At 35.3% G+C, this 21417-nt stretch overlaps 2 protein-coding genes and 1 long non-coding RNA gene across 5 annotated transcripts; 2 read left to right on the top strand and 1 right to left on the bottom strand.

The window, feature by feature from the left end:
* Positions 1 to 919: 919 nt before the first annotated feature.
* LOC107260948 lies at positions 920 to 6074 on the top strand. Its single transcript, XR_007215255.1, has 2 exons — positions 920 to 1103; positions 1242 to 6074. It is a non-coding gene; the product is annotated as an uncharacterized LOC107260948 (long non-coding RNA).
* Positions 5951 to 12307, bottom strand: LOC8278594 (nudix hydrolase 20, chloroplastic). 2 transcript variants are annotated; one of them, XM_025156710.2, is made up of 9 exons: positions 11887 to 12307; positions 11739 to 11790; positions 11456 to 11553; positions 8750 to 8830; positions 8538 to 8663; positions 7953 to 8032; positions 7525 to 7640; positions 7248 to 7368; positions 5951 to 6177 (listed from the first exon to the last, which is right to left on the bottom strand). In XM_025156710.2, the coding sequence occupies exons 1-9, from the start codon at positions 12169 to 12171 to the stop codon at positions 6108 to 6110; spliced, it is 1029 nt and encodes a 342-aa protein (XP_025012478.1). In that variant the 5' UTR covers positions 12172 to 12307; the 3' UTR covers positions 5951 to 6107. The 2 variants fall into 2 exon arrangements, with proteins under 2 accessions (XP_025012478.1, XP_015572522.1); XM_015717036.3 differs by having other exon boundaries at positions 11456 to 11627; positions 11726 to 11790.
* Positions 12308 to 12395: 88 nt separating this feature from the next.
* LOC8278593 lies at positions 12396 to 21215 on the top strand. Of its 2 annotated transcripts, XM_002515531.4 has the most exons (15): positions 12396 to 12723; positions 12891 to 12968; positions 13419 to 13468; positions 13581 to 13634; positions 14108 to 14160; positions 15404 to 15476; positions 15766 to 15827; positions 15938 to 16006; positions 16711 to 16816; positions 17201 to 17271; positions 17512 to 17612; positions 19047 to 19142; positions 20110 to 20177; positions 20286 to 20331; positions 20898 to 21215. In XM_002515531.4, exons 1-15 carry the CDS (start codon positions 12541 to 12543, stop codon positions 20973 to 20975), a joined length of 1188 nt encoding a protein of 395 aa, XP_002515577.2. In that variant the 5' UTR covers positions 12396 to 12540; the 3' UTR covers positions 20976 to 21215. The 2 variants fall into 2 exon arrangements, with proteins under 2 accessions (XP_002515577.2, XP_015572521.1); XM_015717035.3 differs by lacking the exon at positions 12891 to 12968 and having other exon boundaries at positions 12397 to 12723.
* Positions 21216 to 21417: the final 202 nt, after the last annotated feature.

Below are 21417 nucleotides of genomic sequence, written 5' to 3' on the forward strand. Positions count from 1 at the left end.
TGAAGTGGTCATAATTTGTTCAAACATTTCTCAAAAGAAAGGGCAAAATCAACCACTTGCTTGGAACTGGACCTAAAAATGGTGATCCAGAATTCGATCCTTGGGATGAAGAGGATTCTATGGTCATGTCATGGCTATGGAACTCCATGTTACCTAAAATAAGCGACACTTGCATGTTCTTGCCAACAGCTAAAGACATATGGACTACTATTCGACAAACCTATTCAAAGGCAGGAGATGTTGCCCTAATCTATGAGATTAAAACAAAGATCTCAGCCACTAAACAAGGCAACCTTTCTATTACTTAATATGTCAATCTTTTGCAAAATCTATAGCAGGAAATGGATCAATATTGGTGTGTTCAGATGCTGTGTAGTGAAGATGCAGCCACCTTGAAAAGCTTTATCGAAAAGGATAGAGTTTATGACTTCCTTGCAGGTTTGAACGTGGAGTTTGATCAAGTCAGAGTCTAGATATTAGGGAAAGAAAAATTTCCATCCCTGAATGAGAAAATATCCTTGATCCGAGCTGAAGAGAATAGGCGAGAAGTCATGTTGGAGCCTAAAACATTAGAAGGGTCAGCAATGATTTCTACAAAGTCAAACAATAAGAAAGCAAGGATAGGTAATGGGATACAGAGTCAAATAAAGACACAGTTTGGTGCACATATTGCAAAAAAACCACGCAAAACGCAAGAGGATTGTTTCAAACTCTATGGGAAGGAACAAGTCCTTAACCGTAAAGGAGGATTTAAAGGAGGAAAAGCCCACTTAGCTGACAGAGAAGACCAAACTCAAGAAAAATCCAACCAGGCTGGTATAGGAGAATTCAAAAAAGAAAAAATTGAAACGATAAGAAACCTCCTAAATTCCCTTGAAAAGTCCTCTAGTACATGTTCACTGGCTCAATCAGGTAAGTATCTTAACTCTTATGCTTTAAGTGCCTCAAGCATGTCTTCTCTAGGCTCTTGGGTCATCGACTCAGGAGCTACTGACCACATGACTCATAGCCCAATCAGATTTAGAACATACAACCCATGTCCTAGAAATAGAAAAGTTACTGTTGCTGATGAATCTCCTGTAACTGTTGTAGGCCAAGGAATAGTAAATCTATCAAATACTTTGTCCCTAAATAATGTGTTGCATGTTCCTAAATTGTCCTCCAATCTCATATCCATCCATCAAATTACCAAGGATCTAAACTGTAAAGTAACCTTCTATTCTACTCATTGTGTTTTTCAGGATTTGATTACTGGGAGGACGATTGGACTTGCTAAGGTGAAAGATAGCTTTATTACCTTGAGGAAATGAGTGGCAACAAGGAGAACAAGAATCAATCATCCCTCATATGCTCTTCAAGTAAACATGTCTCGTAATAAATATGAAATTTGGCTTTATCATTTTTGTTTTGGTCATCCATCTTTTATTCTACTTAAAAGCATGTTTCCTTCACTTTTTAAAAATGAAGATGTTAGTAATTTTCATTGTGATACATGTGAAATTGCTAAACATCACAGATTTTCATTTCCATTGAGTAATATAAGATCTACTAGACCTTTCTCCTTGATGTATACCAATATTTGGAGGCCTTGTAGAGTTTTTAGTATTTCTGGAGCAAAATGGTTTGTCACATTCATTGATGATTGTACTAGAACTACATGGTTGTTTCTTATGAAAGAAAAATTAGAAGTACACAGTATTTTTCCAATGTTTCATAAAATGATTTACACAAAATTTGAAAATTTGATTAAAAAAGTAAGATCTGACAATGCAACAGACTACTTCAATTAAGTTCTCTCATCCTTTTTCCAAAAAGAGGGTATAATACACGAGTCATCTTATATAGAAACACCCCAACAAAATGGGATTGCTGAACGAAAAAATAGACATTTACTCAATGTGACACGAGTAATTTTGATTCAACAGTTCCAAAAACCTTTTTGGGGGAGGCTGTTTTAACTGCTACACATTTGATAAATAGAGTACCTTCCAAAGTGCTAAATAATCAGAGTCTCGCTGCTGCTCTTTCTGTTTTTTACCCTAATTTTAATGTCTCTTGCAAACTGTCCCAAATGTGTTTGGTTGTGTTGCTTTTGTACATGTTCATGCACACTAAAGAGGGAAACTTGATCTAAGAGCTTTAAAATGTATTTTTGTGGGATACTCAAACGCAAAGAAAGGATACAAGTGTTATCATCCACCTTTAATTTTTTTTTTTTACCTCTACGGATGTCACATTTGTTGAAAATGAGCCTTACTTTCAAAGTAGCAATCCTCATCTCCAAGGGGAGAGTTCTTAGGAAAATAAGGAATTTCTCCTTGATTTTCAAAGTCCCACATCCAACTTGAAGTCTTTCAAACTTGATGATACACTTAACTCCAAAGGAGAATATGCCAACAGTGAACCTGAACCTAAATTTGAATTTGAAGATGAACATGCTAGTAAAGAAATTGAACCTGATCTTAGAGCTGAGGGAAAAACTGGTTTAAATCCTACTACACCACTCAAGGTCTACTCAAGGAAGAAAGTTCATATTTATGAACCTGTGCAAGTCCAAGAATCTGAACCAGAATCAGGTATTGAAAATTTTGCTCCTTTGTGTGTTCAATCTAACTCTATTCCTTCAGAAGGCCCCGCGTCATTCCTACCCGGTCCTTGGTTTACGTTCGCTTTAGAGCAGGATGATTCCAAAGTAGATGCTCTCGGCCGCCCCTGACCTAATAAGAACGATTATCCTTATGACCAAACAAGGACCAGCTTACTTCTCAAGCGAGAGTTCCACGATCTCGACCAGCAACTTGTTGAGAGTAAGGGCATCCAAGCTTGCCCAACCTAGTCAAGGGGGTCGGTGGCAGGTGGGACATAGACGATAGAGGTAGTCTCTGCTGTCTCTTTAGTCTGATCCAACTTCAAAGAAATTAGAACTGATGGGGTCACAAGGCATTAAAAGATCGGTTCTGAAAGAATTGCTCAGAGGAGTTATCAACCTCAGAATCATTCCTATTTTGGAAAACCACACGGAAAGAAAGATAGGAGAAAGTGACTGCGCTGGAAGAGATTGAGGGGCAAGTGCCCATGTCTCTCAGGAAGATGCAAGTAAGGCAATTCCTCTAGGATCATGAACTAGCAATGAGAAGCTGACGATCATAAGTTGCTGGTGCAGCCAATGAGTCAGTCAACGGAGCTAATGTTCAAAAGTTGCAAGGAAAGCCTTGTCCCCAATGGTTAGGAAAGCTGGTAGAGCTCACGATCAAGGATTTGCCGGCGAAGCCATGTCAAGAGCTTTTAATGGAGCCATCATGCCCTAACTACGAAATAGAGGAGCATGCCCGCCTATGGAATCATATCAATTTCTAAAGAGATTCTGGAAAGCCAAGACATGCACGCGGGTGGGAGGAATCGAACTGATTGATATCAAATCGGGCTCACAGCAAATCCAAGGGCAAACCCTTCCTATTGCACAAGCCTATCCAATAACAGCCAGGTATCAATCAGCTTTCAAGCCATCGAGTTTCAATCTTAAGCTAAGCCCCCTGTCTTTTATGAAAAATTCTTAGCTGATCTAGTTCAATTGGTAAGCTAGGGATTGCTGGTTCTATGTCCAAAGCTAGCTCTAGGAGAATTTCTGAACCTATTTTCTATGGCTTAAGGAAGGGCAGCAAGCACTAGCAAGGAAGTGGAAGGAGAGACTTTCTTTGTTTTTTAAACTAACTTAACATTTCCAAAGCGTGGATTTTTTAATATAAGGCGCGTTAGCGCTTTCGTTTTCAATAAGGACATTTAGGCTTTACTAAAGGGCTTTTTTCTCAGTGTGCGCAGCCCTATACAAAGGGCGTTTCCTTTCAAATGACAACTGCCTCTTCCTGCTGCGAGGGCGTTGCACGAAACCAAACCGCCCCCCACCTGATCAAGTACCAGTTGCTTCGCTGGTAGGCCTATTTAGGTTAGGGGGCATTATCCCTCAGTTCTTACCCCCAGGTTGCAGGTAGCCCAAAAGCTTCGATTTGTCAAAGCTGCGCTAAAAGATGTCCGGGACGGATGCGACTTCTTCTAACGCTAGAAGACCACAAGAATATACCCGGGACCAGAGCATGTCGTGAAAGAAGCACACTGGGCGGGCGTGCTTCGACTGTGTCTCCGGGGCACAGTTGAATGTAGATATCATAAACACGAGGTGCAGGATACCAGGCCGAGAAAAGGAACACGAGAATGCACTAAGCATCCAATCTCAAATTTTATGTCCTTCCATAGACTCTTTCCACAACATAGAACTTTTCTTACCACCATCAACTCCATTTCAATCCCACAAACACTACAAGAGGCACTTAGAAATAAGAACTGGTTACAAGCTATGAAAGAGGAGATGAATGCCCTAGAAAGAAATAAGACTTGGGAAATTGTAAACCTGCCTAAAAGAAAGAAAACTGTGGGGTGTAAGTGGGTGTTTACTTTGAAATATAAAGCCGATGATTCATTAGAAAGGCATAAAGCTCGATTGGTCGCAAAAGGATATACACAGACATATGGGGTAGATTACCAAGAGACCTTTGCACCCGTAGCAAAAATGAATATTGTGCCTGTTCTTTTGTCTTTAGCTGCTAACTTTGGTTGGTGTTTACATTAATTTGATGTTAAGAATGCGCTCTTACATAGGGACTTAGAAGAAGAGATGTACATGGAACCTCCACTGGGTTTTAATGAAATGTCTATTGAAAAGAAAGTGTGCAGGTTAAGAAAAGCTTTATATGGATTAAAACAATCACCAATGGCTTGGTTCAGAAGATTTACTAAAATGATGCTAGCAATGCAGTACAAACAAAGTCAAGGAAATCATACCTTGTTCATAAAACATTCAAAAGGAGTTATAGCTCTGCTTATGTATGTAGATGACATCATCATCACCGGGAATGATCAAATTGAAAGAGAAACACTAAAAAAGTGCTTAGCAAAGGAGTTCAAAATTAAAGAACATGGGAGGCTGAAGTATTTTTTTGGGAATTGAGGTGACATACTCAAGTAAAGGCATCCTTATTTCCCAACAAAAGTATGTCTTAGACTTGCTTAAAGAAACAGACAATCTTAGATGCAAGGCAGCAAACACACCCATTGAGCCTAACTTGACATTGAGTGAAGAAAAGGACGATAAGTAAGGGAAGATATTAGTGGTTGGTTGGAAAACTAATATACTTATCCCATACAAGGCTGGACAATAGCATTTGCTGTAAATATAGTAAGCCAATTTATGCATAATCTAAAAGAGAAACATTTGCAGGTTGTCAACAAAATTTTGTCCTATCTCAAAAGGACATCGGGTAGAGGAATTTTGTTCAAGAAAAATGAAGAATTACTCATTAAGGCATATATCGATGCTGATTATACAAGTTTTGTTGTAGATCGTAGATCAACTTTAGGATATTGTACATTCCTTGGTGGGAACCTAGTGACATGGAGGAGTAAGAAACAATCGGTTGTTACAAGATCAAGTGTTGAAGCAGAGTTTAGGATTATGGCTCATGGAGTTTGTGAATTGCTATGACTCAAAATAATACTTGATGACCTTAAAATCAAGTGGGAAGGACCTATGAAACTCTATTGCAATAACAAGTTTGCCATCAACATTGCACATAATCTAGTGCAACATGATCGCACAAAACACATCAAAGTAGACAGACACTTTATTAAAAAAAAGCTGGACAATGACATTATTTGCACTCTATATACAACATCAAATGATCAATTGGCAGATGTCTTAACTAAGGGAATGCCTACTTCCAACTTTGAAGACATTACATACAAGATGGGAATGAAAAATATCTATTGACCATTTTGAGGAAGAGTGTTGAAAATCTAAAATATTTTTCCTGTACAGTTATAAAATCTATGTATATCCCATGATTTCTGCTTTATTTTAGGTTAGAATAATTTACTTCTAATGTATTTTAGGATAGAATAAATTAACTCCTAATTTTTGGGAGTTTACAGATTTTATAGAATTGACAAAATTCAACTTCCATTTGTATAAATATTGCACAGCCTGGGCCTAGAATAATATATAACAAAAGCAATTCAGTTCTCTTTGTTTTTGTTCAGTAATTCCTCTAATGCATCTAGGAGCAATCTCCATTCCTCAAACTTTGCAACAGATCCAAGTATCCCAAGCATTCGGGCCTAATAAACCTGCAATGCATGCGAATATATTAGAATTCTAAACGAATAATCACACTTCTGCAGGTGTGTTTATTAATTCGTGGCACGTCCAGATCAATTAATAAGTATGAAACGATTATCAGTCTAGTTAAAACAGCTTACAATGATAAAGGAATTTCATCACATAAATGGGGAACTGTTCCTCCTTTTAATAATTAAAGAACTAAGCTGGACAATAAATGAGTGTGTGAGAAGTGAACTTCCATCTAATTTACATGAATATCAATGATTTGTAATACTGGAATAAATTGAGGGAAATTCAATATTCAAAATGGCGTATGAGTTAAACGTTGCAATTTGACAAATTTGCGTGCTCTCTATTATAAAATTACTAATCACAGTAGGTTTCTCTGCACTTCATATGGAACTAAAAGAGGTACAAACTCGGTTCACGCTTAAGGATTCATCAAAGGGAAAGAAAGCAACACAATTTTAGATGTGGAGACAGAAGAAATGTCCATCTTTGATCATTTTGTCATTATCCAACGGTTTCCGAATAAAATCCCTCAACATTGTAATCCCTTAACAGTGTTTTCAAAGAATCAACAAGAATTGAGCTAGATGCGCTTGGAAAACTGTGAACTACCACTTCCCATAGGGAAAAGGGCTCTCTCGATATCCTTCTCGTCAGAACTCTTAAAAGAAATCATGTAATTCAATTTGGGCATTTTAGTAACAACACTTCAAATACGAATCCTTTTTTAACTATTTAAATTTAATATTGACAACTCATAATTGTGAATCTCCGTAACTAAATATTTGAACCTATTTATTAGATATATATAAGAAAATTCTTAGTGTTCTTTTGGCCTTAGTAGCTGCTAGAAGTAGGTAAAAGATGCGTGCACGTGCAGGAAAACGGAATGAGCTTTCAGTTGGCTAGGGATAAAATCTTTTAGCGTCCCATATTCTTTTGATCATAGCATGAGTAGTAATAAGATTTTATGTCCTTTTTTCTAAAAAACAAAATGACTAACTGATCTGAAAATGACAAACTAAAAGGGTTCAAACAAACTGCCGAAACAATAGAGAAGAAATACCCATGCCGAAATAGGAAATGAATGATGACAAGAGAGCAATTTGACTTGAAAAATTCTGTCCTCCTTACAACATTTGCAACATTTTTCACAGGGATCAATTGGAAACTCTCCACTTCTCCATCTGCCATAGTTTGAAGATATTATGTAGGATAGATAAGATGACGAAGTAACAAACAGAAATGGGATGCAATTCCCAAATTAGTAAGCAAATTTGCTTATAGTTAGCTTTTAGTTATAACCTTAGCTGATCTAAAAGCAAGAAGAGCTTCAAGGTTACCTTGATTCTTAGGTATAAAACCATCGGGAAGTTTCAAATCATAACAAAATAGAACATCTCTCTTGTATCTATATTCTTCGATATCCATGTAAGAAACAGCACCAACTGGTATGGCTCTGAAAGTGAAATAATTAACAGTCGTCACACAGAGATTGTGCCAGAATCAAAAAGATTAATCTAGGATGCAAATCTGCAATGCCAAGGATTGACTTCCTAGCTGATAGAATACAAGGCATGTGATAAATATTTTAAGCTTATCTAAGTTTCCTGATGCAGGAAGACTCTCTTACTTGAAGAACAAGCTTTCCAACTGCCTTTCCTAGAAGCATCTTCTTTAAAGAGACCAGATTTTCTCATCTCTCTACTTTAGCTAGAATTAGACTTTATTGAACATGCATTTGATAATTCAGTTGCTACAGATAACTTACTTATGCGAAATTGATCGAGGTATTCCTGCTTCCTCTTCACATTCCTTGATAACATTCTCTTCACAGGAGATCCCATGAGGCTGCCATCAACACAATGGAAATGTCAGATAAGAGTTGGCTTAGAAATAAAGGAAGCTTTACAGGCAGCCTTGTTTAAAACCATCATTCTATTTAAAAGGTCTAAATCATTATGCTCCATCCAGTTTCCATTAGAAAAACATGATCCTACAAATATTGCATCAAAGAATATTTCAACCTTACTCAGGTTTAACATAAGCAATTTATGGTCAAATCTCAGTTCAATCTTGCATGCTCAGGGTCTCACCAAAAGCATTGTCATCATAATGTTATCCAGCTTCCTAAGGTTTAAGCATTATATGTTCTCAGCTTGCTTCTTAATCTTAATCCATCAAGATAACACAAGTTGTTCCATTGCTTGATTAGAAAAAGAAGTATCTTTCCAATGTAGAAAACATAAATACATTTAGTCATCAACAAGACTAAACATTCTAAAGAAGATAAGAGAGAAAACAAAATTTTGGGTAGAAACATGTGAAAATAGAGTTATAATAGTTAGTGACAAACCAATCCTCCAGCAACCAGATGATCAAGCATCCCTGGATAAGTAGGTTTCACTCCACTTCTCTTTCCTATCCATAGAAATTTCTCTCCATCTCTTTCAACAAAGCCATTCATGTGAATTCCATACACCTGTTCTCAGCATTCAAAATAAAAATCTATAATAAATATACAAAGAAGCTACATTATTCAATAATATATTAAAAGCAGAAATATACCTTTATGCCGAAATAAGGAGCTGCAGCACGTTCCAAGGAAAAATAGACAGGCGAGCCAAATGAGGATACCACAGGGTAAAGCTGATTTATTAAACCAATGACATTCAAATCAATAAATAATCTTTAATTGCATACCAATCAAGAATGAGAATAGATACACAAAATTTATACTGATGGTAATCATATTCCAAGTTATTGAAGTGTAAGAATTTGCAGAGTTGTTCATTGAGCTTATTAAATACATCATCACCGCCTCTCTCCTTTTTTCTAGAATTATCTAGTTAAAATAATAAATAAATAAATAAATAAAAAAGAGAAAGAGCAAAAGAGGACTAAGGAAACTAAATAATTGGTGGTATGAATGAGTAAAGTTGGTAATAACCAACTTTCCTAGGCTATTTAGGGAGTCATGCTCCTCATTTGTGTGAGTGGAAAAGTCCCTACAAATCTAATGGGAGGTGTGTGCAGTAGTGTAAGATTGTGGGTATTAGAGGGTTGTGCTAGTGTGCTTTGTAGTACAAATATTTTGTACTAAATTTCTGTTTAATATAATAGACATCTTTTATGTACAATCAAGTCCTCCTCCATATAAATTCAACAAGTGGTATCAGAGCGGGACAATCAAGGTCCGTGTTTTGAGAGTTGTTCGAGATCGAATCACAAAGTGTCCTAAGGAGTAATTATCTCGTGCACAGTCAAGAAATACTGTGAAGCCGGTTGCTTGCTTGGTTGAGAGGAATATCAAGTTACGAGATGGACCTCACAGTGGAATGTGAAGAAGTTGAATAATTATAATTAGAGAGCGTGATTGATGTGTTTGGAGTCGTATCTCCAAAGTCAAGATCTGCGAGAGGTAGTTGGCGGAAGCGAGAGTACGCCACCTCAAGAGGAGAACGTCGAAGCTTTAAGAAAATGGAGGATCAAGACTGAAAAAGCAATGTTCGCGATCAAGGTAACGATTGAAGAAGAAATGCTTGAACATATCAGGTACGCATTCACACCTAAAGAAGCTTGTGATATTTTAGCCCCGTGTTTTTCTAAGAAAAATGAAATGAGATTATAAAATTTAGAGACTAAGTTAACGTTAGTTAGACAAGGTGAATCACCAATTAATCAGTATTTTACAAAAATTAAGTCTTTATGTCGGCAGATATCAGAATTAGATCTAACATCTCAAATTAGTGAAGATAGAATGCGGAGAATTATTATCTATAGAATTAAACCAGAATATAGAAGTTTTATTACGGCAGTTCAGGGATGGCCTAAACCACCATCACTTTAGGAGTTAGAATATTTATTAGCTAATCAAGAGACGTTAGTTAAAGAAATAGCTGGAGTTTCAATAAAAGGTGAGACAAATAAGGAAGCATTGTTTAGCAACTATGGAAGAAATTCCAAAGGCAGTTATTATAGAAGAATCTATGAAGGTAACAAGTCTAATTTAGAAGAAGATAGAAATAGCAGGTGGTGGAAAGGTGACAGTTCATATTTAGGAGAGCTCAACAACGTCAAGAGCTGGAGGACAAGCAAGATAAAAGATCTAGGCGATGTGATATTGAATGCTATAATTATGGCAAACAAGGCCATTATGCTCGAGACTGTCGATATAAAAGAGCCTAAGTAAATGTAGCAACATCTGCTCGACCTCAAGTTCAAAGTGAAGGGGAATAGGACTCTGACATCCAAGCATCATGTGTCATCGAAGAAGCAATAAAAGATAATGAGGTTTCATATTTTACAGATAGTGATGATGAATGGGACGTATTGGCATCCTCAACTACATCAAACTATCTTGAAGAATCGTGCGAAAGTGAAAAAGAGAGGGACATGATAGAATCAAGTTTATATGAAGAGTTTCCATTGGAAGAAGAATTCAATTATGAAGAAAAATTTCAGGTCCAAATAAATACAAATGCCGACAAAGAAATGATAGAAGTATATATGCTGAACTAAATTGCCAAGAGAAGCAGAAAACACTACAAAGTATGAGGGAGCAAATAGAGGAAAAACATAAAAGTTTCAAAATAACGGAAGACCTTCTATGGTTTTCAAGCAATGAAAAAACTGGAGATGAAAATCCAAAACAGAGGCAAGATCAAAAGAAAGAGAAGATAATGAATATAAAACAAAAGTCGAGTAAGAAAGTAGAAATCACTAGCATGGTGACAAGTAGAGAAAGCTTTATGAAAAGTTTTAAAGGATATGAAAATAAATTCTAGAGCAGCAAATGGGATGATACACTGTAGTTGACGAGGAATAAAAATTATGCACATTATGGAATGGATGTGGAGTTCCAAGAACTAAAACTGAAATTATACAGAATCGGTGCTGAGGGAGAATGTTAAATACATCATCACCGTCTCTCTGCTTTCTAGAATTATCTAATTAAAATAATAAATAAATAAATAAGAGAAAAGAGAAAAAAGGGACTAAAGAAACTAAATGATTGGTGGTATGAATGAGTAAAGTTGGTAATAACCAACTTTCCTAGGCTATTTAAGGAGTCATGCTCCTTATTTGTGTGAGTGGAAAAGTCCCTACAAATCTAATGTGAGGTGTGTGCGGTAGTGTAAGATTATGGGTATTAGAGGGTTGTGCTTGTGTGCTAGTACAAATATTTTGTACTAAATTTCTGTTTATTATAAAACGTCTTTTGTATGCAATCAAGTCCTCCTCCATATGAATTCAACAGAGCTGAGATTGTACCTCATTCCGTATACCTGGAATCAATCCTTCTTCTCCTAAACATTTAATAACTTGGCCAACAGCTCTAGTTCTATCCTCTGCTGTCTGTAGCCTCTCATGTAAACTTACATAGGAATGATTACTTTGAAGGAAAACAAACACATCCTTAAACCTCCTTAACTGCTCAACAAAACTGCACAAATTAAAATTAAAAAAAAAATGGATTCCAAAATTAACCTTCTAAACCTATGGTTTTGATTAGCATTAGAAAGTGCGAGATAGTTTAGTTACTTATTATGGATATAACCAACAAATTGATCTTCGATTAAGAATGAAATGAACTCAGATTGAAGTTCCTGCAAAAATGATAGGAATTAAAATCAGAGATTAGGCTAAATTTATTTATTTTTTCCAGAGAGAGAGAGAGAGAGAGAGAGAGAGAGAGAGTATACAGAGCCGCGATTGCAGAGTTGAATCTTGTGAAAGAAGCCGGAGAGATCTGAAGAATCGTTAGGGACATATTCAGGTTGAGACACTCTAAAGACGTCGTCCCAAGTGAAGCTGCTAGCACCAGATATCACTGACATAGAGCGAGAAGTTGACTTTATTGGACAAAAGGATCTTGTAGATTTGCTTGGATGAGATATAAAAGATTTTGACATGAAGAGAGAAGGGAATGAGAAATGGATGCTTTGAGTAAAGAGATGGTGGTGCCGGTGAGCAATGCTGCACGCCATTTGTTGAGAGCTGGAAGAAACTTACCGGAGAAAGAAGCCAGAAGGAGGCACTGGTTGCTCGATGAAACTATATCTCAACTGACTTATTTCTGCTTAACGACTTGTCGCTTGTGAGACTTTTCTTGAGTGTGGTTATTTGACAAATTAAACGAGCTGTCGTTAAAAGGAATTCCAAAATGAAGCAGAAAAAGACGGTTCAGTCCCGTGACAGGGCGGGCTAACGTACAGAACCAAAAAAGACAAAAAAAAAAACTCTGGTGCAAATTTCCGTGGAACTATGGAAGGCGCAGCGTAAAGAATCTCAACGAAGTGTTGCTCTTCCTTTTCCTTCTGTGCTTCTAATAATTCTCTCGTACGTACATATATTCTATGATTTCTATATTATGTCTCCGTTATATAAGTCAAGTCCACAAATTCTTTCACAATAATCCCTCCTGTTCTCCGTCTCCGTCACCGTTCAATCGGATTACGTCTCACACGATGTCCTGCTCCCGTCAAACTGCTGCTTTCCCTACTGTTAGGACTGTTACTATACCCTACTCCGATCTCAAGGTCAATTTTTAACTCTTGTCCTCCTCTGATTGGTTTTAACATTAATTTTCTTTTACTCTTCTTTTTCTCTGTGACCAAACAGTCCACATCAAATTCTTATTTGTGCATTCCAATTTATTTGTTCATATGTCTTTTTAAAATTCCTGCTGTAAACATTAATGAACCAGGACAAGAATGTAGACTTATCGATGAAAATTGAGGAAGGTTTTGGACCTAATGGACTCGGGATTTTATCAATTACAGATGTACGAAACCTTCTTTATTACTATTATTAATGTCATTTTTCTTCTTTTAATTATAACTGTTTGTGTCTATTATTATTTGAAACACTGTCGTGTCGATCACTGCAGAAAGTGTACAGATAGCATGCTTTCCGTGTGTATTTATAGATTAACACGTTTATTTTATTTCATATTTTAGACCATGTATAAATATGAAATAATGCATTAGACTAAGTAACATCGAAATATAAACAGAAAAAAAGTAATACTGACTATAAGGAAAAATATTCTCACAAGCAAAGTGAAAATCTTATTGACTGTTACTGAAATTGAGGTGGAAATTAATTGTGTTTGGTAAAACCTCAAAGCCTATTGTGATGATGATATTATTGATCACATAAATGCTTGATTGATTGTTTGAGTTTGAGTTTAATTCTTTTTAATTCTTAATATTTATTTATTCCTATTATATAGGTGCCTGGTTTTCCATCATTGCGTCGAAATCTTCTACATCTTTCATCAAGGTATAAGCTCCAAAATGGATGTCAATTTCAATATTCTTCTGTGTTGTGTTGGATATAAACTTAAGAAACTGAGTTACTATTCTTTTACAAATCTGTCCTGCTATCTTTTCAGATTGGCCAGCCTTCCTGAAGAGAAGAAAAAGGAGCTTGAAGATCCAAATAGTAGGTAAAATCTAGCCTTTTTGGTTTCTGACTTTATCCTCTTTATCTGTTATTATTTGGTCGATCCTAAAGATGTTCTGTACTTCAGTTCGTGATTTCAATTTGGTTATATTCGAATGTTCTTTGCACTTAAGTCCACTGAAGATTCTGCATTTTTGCTGTCTGGCCAAATAATGTGTAGATAATAGGTTTTTTTTATTCATTTTTTGCATATCATTGCCAGTCTTGAAGCAGTTTTCTGCTTTCAGTCTAACTTTTTCTCTGTTCTTTTATGATGTCTGTTTAATTAGAGCTCTTTTTGTTCTTAGAATGGTTATCAAGAAAAGAATCCATATATGTGTCTCCTGCAGATTGATTTTGGATAACCACAGTTTCTTTACACCTATTGCGATATCATAGTTTTAACTATGTAAGGCTGTGATAGTTGGTTATTATGTACTCACCTTTTTGTTTCTTTAACCCGCCATATATTTGTAGGTACAACTTTGGATGGAGTCATGGAAAAGAGAAACTTGAATCTGGGAAACCTGGTAATATATTTCTCAGTAGATTTTATGAGTTCTAAAACACTGGATAATAGATAGCAAATGAGGAAATCTGGACAAAGGGCTACTGTGCTTATGCTTATTTGTGCTCAACTATAGTAATGGTAATGATTAGCTGGTGATTAAAATGTAAATTACATATAATAAATTAGATTAATCTTTCTGTTTTATTTTTCTGAATAATACTACAGTTCTTCTAAGAAAAAGAAGTTATGTTATTACTAACAAATTGAGGGCTTTCTTCTCATTTATCAGTGTCTATTCTGCTCTCATTTATTGATGGTATCTATTTTACTGGGATATGGCAGTTTGTAGTTTTTTACTGGTTTAAATCTGACATGGCCTGTTAATTAGGACCGAGTTGAACTTTGAACATGACACTGCTCAGCAAGCATCTGTGGAATGGTCAGTCTTGGGCTTTATACTGAGATAAGGACATATGAGGACCTTTTCACATTGCCAGCATGCTAGTGCACAATTTGATAAGCAAATAACCATTTGTAACTCAGTTGTTAGAGCTGTTGCTGCTTGAAAACCTAGCCTAGTATTATTTGTAATTACCATGGTTCTGCTCTCTTCCCTATCCTTAGCGTCTGATTTGTTCTCCTTTTATTATTGTTCTCATAGTCCTTCAACTTTCTCAGAAGTAGGGATTCTTAATTTTTTTTATTGCTATTACCTTGCACTTGCATATCTTTATTCTTACCTTTTATCACCTACAAGACATATTGTCCCCTTGTAAAAATAACTAATATATACTTTTGCTCAACATTTGACATTGGCATAGCTTAAGTTGATTGATGGTGCAAGATTTAGTAAGCGCAGCGTTCTTAGGTCCAATGCTTTACTGCCCTTGTGGGTACAATTATGGTTCTGTTTCTCTTCCTTGATTCTCTTGGAGTCTAGTCTGTATATTCATTTGTCATAATTTATCTGTGAAATAAAATCCTAGTGTCTATGGAGAGTTGTTTCGGTTGTAGCGGTGCTTGTGATTGAAGGAAGTGCTTAAGACCATGCCAAGTCCTGTTGTTGAAAAACTAATTTCTGAAACTTGCACTTCTTTTTCCTAGTGTGACCACCATCTCTTTGCTTGTCTTAAAATCTGAATGGCCATGAGTAGTTTTATGTAACATCCATAATCATCAATTGTAATTTGGTGACCATTACAAACTCAGTTATAGTTGATGTAGGTCGGTCAAGTTAATAGTTATTTTCATGTGTTTTGCAGATCTGTTTAAAGGATCCTTTTATGCGAATCCAGTTTTAAATGTGCCCACAACTGATCCCCAATGCATACAACGGTAAAAGCTCCAAAAAAATTGTAGTCAAAATGTTTCCATTTTTTTTGCTCAGTTCTTTGGGAAGGCAGGTACTTATCTGGATTTTATGTTGCTGAACTTAATACTATCATGGCTGAAGTAGATCAAAAATTGCAATTGATATTTATATTTCATGTGTTCTATTTTTGAAAGAGAGAATTAACTGGACTGGGGTGGTAAAGGACATAATTACTCGAATAAAGAATGTCTACTGAACTGTGATTATGGCCCTTCCTATTTGCATAACTTGAAACATTTTCTGGACTTGTAGGTATCCTCATTATTGCGGATCAAATATATGGCCTGATAGCATTTTGCCAGAACTGGAAATTGGTATATTTGAATGTTCATAATCCATTATTATGGGCAGGATGTTTCAACATTAATTTATTCTTAAGATAGTCATTGCCTCATTAGATTGCTAACTAGTTGTTTTTATATAGCTTTCAAAGGGCTTGGGAAGCTGATCCTTGATGTTGGAGTGATGCTAGCTTATCACTGTGATCAATATGGTAATATCCACAAATTGAATGTTTGGTTCTGCTAGAAGCTGTTTGAAGTCAATATTTTTTCCTTTGAAAGAAAATAAAAAGTGAAAGTACTCCTATATTCAGAGAATCAATGTAATAATAATTTTTCTTATTACTATTATTATTTATATTACTATCTTGATTGGTTGGACAAACTTGCAACCGATGTCTCAAATTAGGCTAAAATTGTCAAAATTGAAAGTTCTGATCAAAAGAGAAAAATTGATAAATGATTCATCTCATGTTTGAAGAAGTTTCAATAACTTTTGCACATAACTGAATTTCTGTCCTCATGGCTGGTGGAACTATGATCATGCCATGGTTTGTCCAGCCATGCGCTTGCGTTTCCTCACTCATCTTTGAAACAAGAGTTGCTTACAGGTTTCAACTAGTCTTAGTCTGCCTTGATGAATAGTTCAAGATTAAGCACTCTGTTAGCTAATCTTTTTAAAAAAAAAATAAATAAATAAAAGATGGAGGCACTTAGCCCCTGCTGTAGCAACTATTGTTTTGCTATGTCTCTCCCCACTTATCCCACTGCTTATTTTTGGCTTTCTTTTCCTTTATTTTGAAGTGATTTTTTTATTTTTCTATTTCTCTCCTCTTTGAAGTGTAGCTTTTTATTTTACTATTTCTCTCCTCCTCTCTTTTGACTCTTTATATCCGACTGAAACTGTCATGAGCAGTATCCAAGGGGATGAAAACGAATAAAAATGAAAGCCTTGAACAGATACTTCTTCGCTCTCGGTGTCATAAAGGCCGTTTGCTATATTATTTCCCAGCACAAAAGAGGTAAACCTTTCCCTCCCTCCCAAGACCTCATTTACTTTTCCCCTTGCTGAATAGTTCTATTGCTTGAAAGATCCAATTCCATTTTGCTATTGTGCTGGCAATTACAGCTATGTTATAAAGCATTTTTTTTTCTTTCCAATGTTTTTTTATTGTAACTTATAGTTGTATCTCCATGAATGAATCTTGAATATTTGGGCTGCCACTGGAACTTTATCTTGATATAGTGTTCTATTTTATTGAATTGTCACTGATCAGATAACTTTATATACACATTTTAATTCATTTGAAATATTAGATATATGCCAATTTTTATGTGTTTGGGATGATAAAATGGTTTGTAGTCTCTTCTGAAGGTGATTGTCTAACTCTTAAAACCACTTGCAGGGAGTATATCCAAGATGGTCACTCTGTATCATCTTGGTGTGGATGGCATACAGATCATGGGTCGCTCACAGGTAAATATACACACTGCTTATAATTTTGACCATGCAAACATTCTTGCTGTGAAAGTCGTCTTCGACCCTGTTCAGTTGTTGATTGTATTTGGTTTGCGCATAATAATTCATTATTATCATATATTTTCTATTTATGGAAATGCATAGGTGGACTAAAATATTTCTTTTTCTTGAAACATAAAGATTATGGTTGTCTCTCTTCTTTATTACATCTGATTTCTGTTTCAATTCAATATGTAGGTCTGACCTGTGCCATGTTTAAGGGAGATGGTGTAGAAATACCTTGCCCTGATAGTGCTGCTGGTCTTTATATTAAAACACGAACTGATCAAATTGTGAAAGTATACTTTCTTGTCATCAAAATCTTACCAATGCAAGATGCTGTTATAACAGATCAAATGTATCAATTGCTTGTTTCAAATTGTTGATTGCATATTTGCTTAGCTGTCAGGAGAGCTAGCTTATTTAGGTTTGTAGGTCAAGTTTATGGGAACTGGATATATCACATTTTGAAACAGTACTATGTCGGGTTGAAATATATTAAAAAACTAGATAAGATGACGGGTTGAAATTTTAACTAATATATTGATGAAGGCCCATGAGAACACTGGATATGACTTAATACCATTGAGGAGATAAATAGGAAAAGATATCTTTTCCTAAGTTACAATGTTTAATGCCCTTATGGAATTTCCGTATATGAAATTCAGAAAATGATCGCTGCGGAATAAGTGAGAGAATTACAAGTCGTAAGCCTAAGATTACTTTGTTATCTGAAATTGCCATGTATTATGTTGATGTTACTTCTGTGAGGGTGTCTTGTGCACAATAAACATATCAGATAGTTGTATAACTTCCATCCCCTAGCAACAAGGGTTACATCTTAGTTTAAAGGCATATATCTTTAGATGAATAACCTCTTTTTGCCAATATGGTGTGTTAAATGACTTACTATCAGGACAATAATGGTCAAAGATTGGAGCAAAGCATGCACACCATGCACCAGCTTGATCATCTCATCTCCTTTTGAAAAGTTGACTTAAATCTTCTGTGCGGATCTTGTTGAAATCTAAAAGCGTAGACAGGTGTTTAGGTTAAGCTTGTAAATTTGTGTGATAAAAGAGGGACACAGTATCCTTGGTCATACGAAAGTGCACATTGAGATAGCAGTGCATTATTGAAGTTAAATAGCATATTGAAAATGGGAATGTCAAATTTTTTACCATTGGTATTAATGCTGATGGAGGAAATCAAGTACAATAAGCATGTTGTTAAAATATAAGTAATTTATATAAATGTAAGATACATATATTATTGACTGCTATCTTGTTTCTTGAACTAGGGCTGAAAGCAATCAGGTTTCCTTATGGGAAACTTAAGAAAAATCCTCCACTGAGTATTAGAAAAGACATATAAAATCAACTCTTTCATTTGATATTGAGAGCTCTAGATTATTAGAATACCAAATACTGTGCAAGGGTTTTTGGTGGTCTTCATTGACAGCGATTCTAATATTATGCTTTTGAGAAAGTTCCACTGAATGCTCTTTTTCCTCTTTTCCAGTTTGAACCTGAGTTCTCTTAATTACACACCAATTTTCTTCCATCTTCTTTCCAGTTTGATTATGATTAGGTTTTTCACGTGTTGGATCTTCAAAGTGCATGGTATTTTGACAACTTGCATGGTTATTGCTTTTTATGATCTAGAGGACATTTTTCTTTTCAAAGAAATAATTTCTGAATGATCTGCAAACGTGCATGTTCTTAATACATTAGGTTATATATGGAGAAGATGAGATAGCATTCCAAGTTGGTGAAACCACTGAAATATTGTCAAGAGGTTATCTTTGTGCAACACCTCATTGTGTCCGGGTATGTGCTCTTATTCTATCTTCTGAGAATTTGAGAGTAGCCTATACTGTAGCATGTTATATGTGGTGCAACAATCACTTTACTGTCTGAAACATTGTCACTGTGTCGAGGTATTTTTTATTATTTGATGCAACCTATGGAAGTCCAAATGTGAAACACACGCCAAAATGAACTTTTAAGTGCAATTGTGATTTTTCTACAATATTTTAATGTAATTTGGCGAGAAGTGTTTAGCTTAAGTGACTTGATATTTCTTCACACAGGCACATTTATTTAGCCTCCCAAACTCTTTTTCAAGAGACCTACCTGAATAATTCACATTCTCACTTCAGAAAGACAAGATGAATGTTCTTTTTCTTTGTTGTAGACTTTCTCAAACATTGTAGTTCCATATAAGGTAGCATTTGTTAAAATGTTATTTCCATGTACCTGATATGTTTGTATGGAGCATAGCTAGACTCATTCTTTATTTCAATGCTGACCTTTTGTTTTGTTATAATTAAGCTGAGATACTGGTCCTTTAATATCAACAAGAATGCAAGTAGTCTTTCTTATGGGACTCTGAATGTCTTTAAGGATGGCACTATTCTCACTTCAATTTTTACTGTCTTCTTTAACTGTGGGATTAAGTTTTCCTTATTTCTCCATTGATATTTATTAACAAAGTAAACTCCACTTTGTTAAAATCAAGTTATGGTATAATCTTCTTTTTGCATGATATGGGCCATATGTTTTCAATAGTGGTAGTCATGCTCTTTCGCATCTAGATTGCATGAAATGACGAGTTAAATGGGTGAGAGTGCAATTTATTCTTTTCTTCTCTCAAGTCAAGAGCACTTAAATCAAGGATATAGCACTTTGTGCCTAAGTGGCACCAATATCTTACAATTATCTTTTCCTCGCTGATTTGTCTTGTGTATTGTTATAAAGTAATAATGTTATTCATGGCCTATTGTTTGTTTATCAGGCACCTAAAGGACAGGAGGCTTCTGGTGTTGACCGATCAACATTTGCATTATTCATGCAACCTGATTGGTATGTTATTTGTAAAGACGAAACATCTTTTTATTTCTTCTAGCAGTTTACTAATTTATTAGTACCTTTTTTGGTTGAGAACATTCACATTTTTTTTTTCTTTTGCAGGGATGAAATGCTCAACTTTCCCGACGATATGCATATTCACGAAGAGGTATGTATTTTTCGGCCACAACATGTCAAAATGTTTTGTCTAAATAGTTACAGGACATGAAACGTGAAAAGTGTTATCACATTTTAAATTGAAGACACGTAGGATGAATAAAGATTTGAGCTTTCTAGTGAGAATTTTAAGACTTTAAGAAGAGATGACTGTGATAAGAATATATGCTACGTGTATCTTTTCTTGTCCTCGTGAGGGAAACTTATTCAAAGTTTAAAAACAAATAGCAAAAGTGGGTTTGGGAAAAAGAAGAAAAGAAAATAATCATTAATTAATATCATAATTAGTCAAACAATGAACGCAAAAAACAAAGTTGGGTGCTGCTAGAGTCGCTTTCTTGAGTTTATAGAAATAGAAGTCTGATTCCTACACGGCAGATGCTTCTTTTCTCAATTGTCAAAGAGCAAATGTTGCTATTAATTATTTGTATTTTATTGAGTCTTAAGTCTTTTTGCACTAGTATATACAATGAAGCATATAAAAAGATCGCAACTGAAATAGGATGTTATTGAACTCTGTTGATGTTGTTGGTGTGTGTGTGTGTGTGTTGTTTTCAGCTGATGCTGGCCAATTGTTCTATCAAATTTGGAGAATATACTGAGAAGTTGTTGGACAAGTATTACTCGCAAACGTAAAGGTCACCTGTTAGTTTTGTTAATACCGAATAAGAGCTATTGATTATTAGAAATAAATTCCCTTTGTTGATCTAATACTTGAGGGATAAAAGAAACCAAAAAAAAAAAAAAAGTCCTTTTATTATTTGTTATAACATTGCTCTTGGCTTGTTTTTTACAACTGGATTTCAGTTAATTTCCCATTTGTTCAGTTTTCTTTTCTTTATTTTAAAGTGGTGGCTACCTCCAGATTTCTCTTTCTGAATGTGTCCATCTCTTCTAATTTTTTGCAATTTAAATAATTAGCAAAGACACTTTCTGCAAGTGACGGTGTGTCGGATATCAGTTTTCTTATTTATATTCCATATTTTTTAATTTATCAATTTAATCGCTATAGAAGAAATTTTCTTTTTTTCGTTTGGTGAGCTTTGAATATTAATGCCGATTTTCGGATAAGTTTCAC

This window comes from Ricinus communis, chromosome 3 (genome assembly GCF_019578655.1).
Source record: "Ricinus communis isolate WT05 ecotype wild-type chromosome 3, ASM1957865v1, whole genome shotgun sequence".
NCBI classification, from domain to species: domain Eukaryota; kingdom Viridiplantae; phylum Streptophyta; class Magnoliopsida; order Malpighiales; family Euphorbiaceae; genus Ricinus; species Ricinus communis.

Excerpts from the sequence above, each read along its gene's own strand:
- LOC8278594 (XM_015717036.3), bottom strand. The coding sequence starts at position 12,171 with ATGGCGTGCAGCATTGCTCACCGGCACCACCATCTCTTTACTCAAAGC. Across the intron at positions 8,831-11,455 it reads TTCCAGGTATACGGAATGAG|CTTTACCCTGTGGTATCCTC; the intron begins GTACAATCTCAG and ends TTAATAAATCAG. Across the intron at positions 8,664-8,749 it reads CTCCTTATTTCGGCATAAAG|GTGTATGGAATTCACATGAA; the intron begins GTATATTTCTGC and ends TGCTGAGAACAG.
- LOC8278593 (XM_002515531.4), top strand. The coding sequence starts at position 12,541 with ATGATTTCTATATTATGTCTCCGTTATATAAGTCAAGTCCACAAATTC. Across the intron at positions 15,828-15,937 it reads TTTGCCAGAACTGGAAATTG|CTTTCAAAGGGCTTGGGAAG; the intron begins GTATATTTGAAT and ends GTTTTTATATAG. Across the intron at positions 17,613-19,046 it reads GAACTGATCAAATTGTGAAA|GTTATATATGGAGAAGATGA; the intron begins GTATACTTTCTT and ends TTAATACATTAG.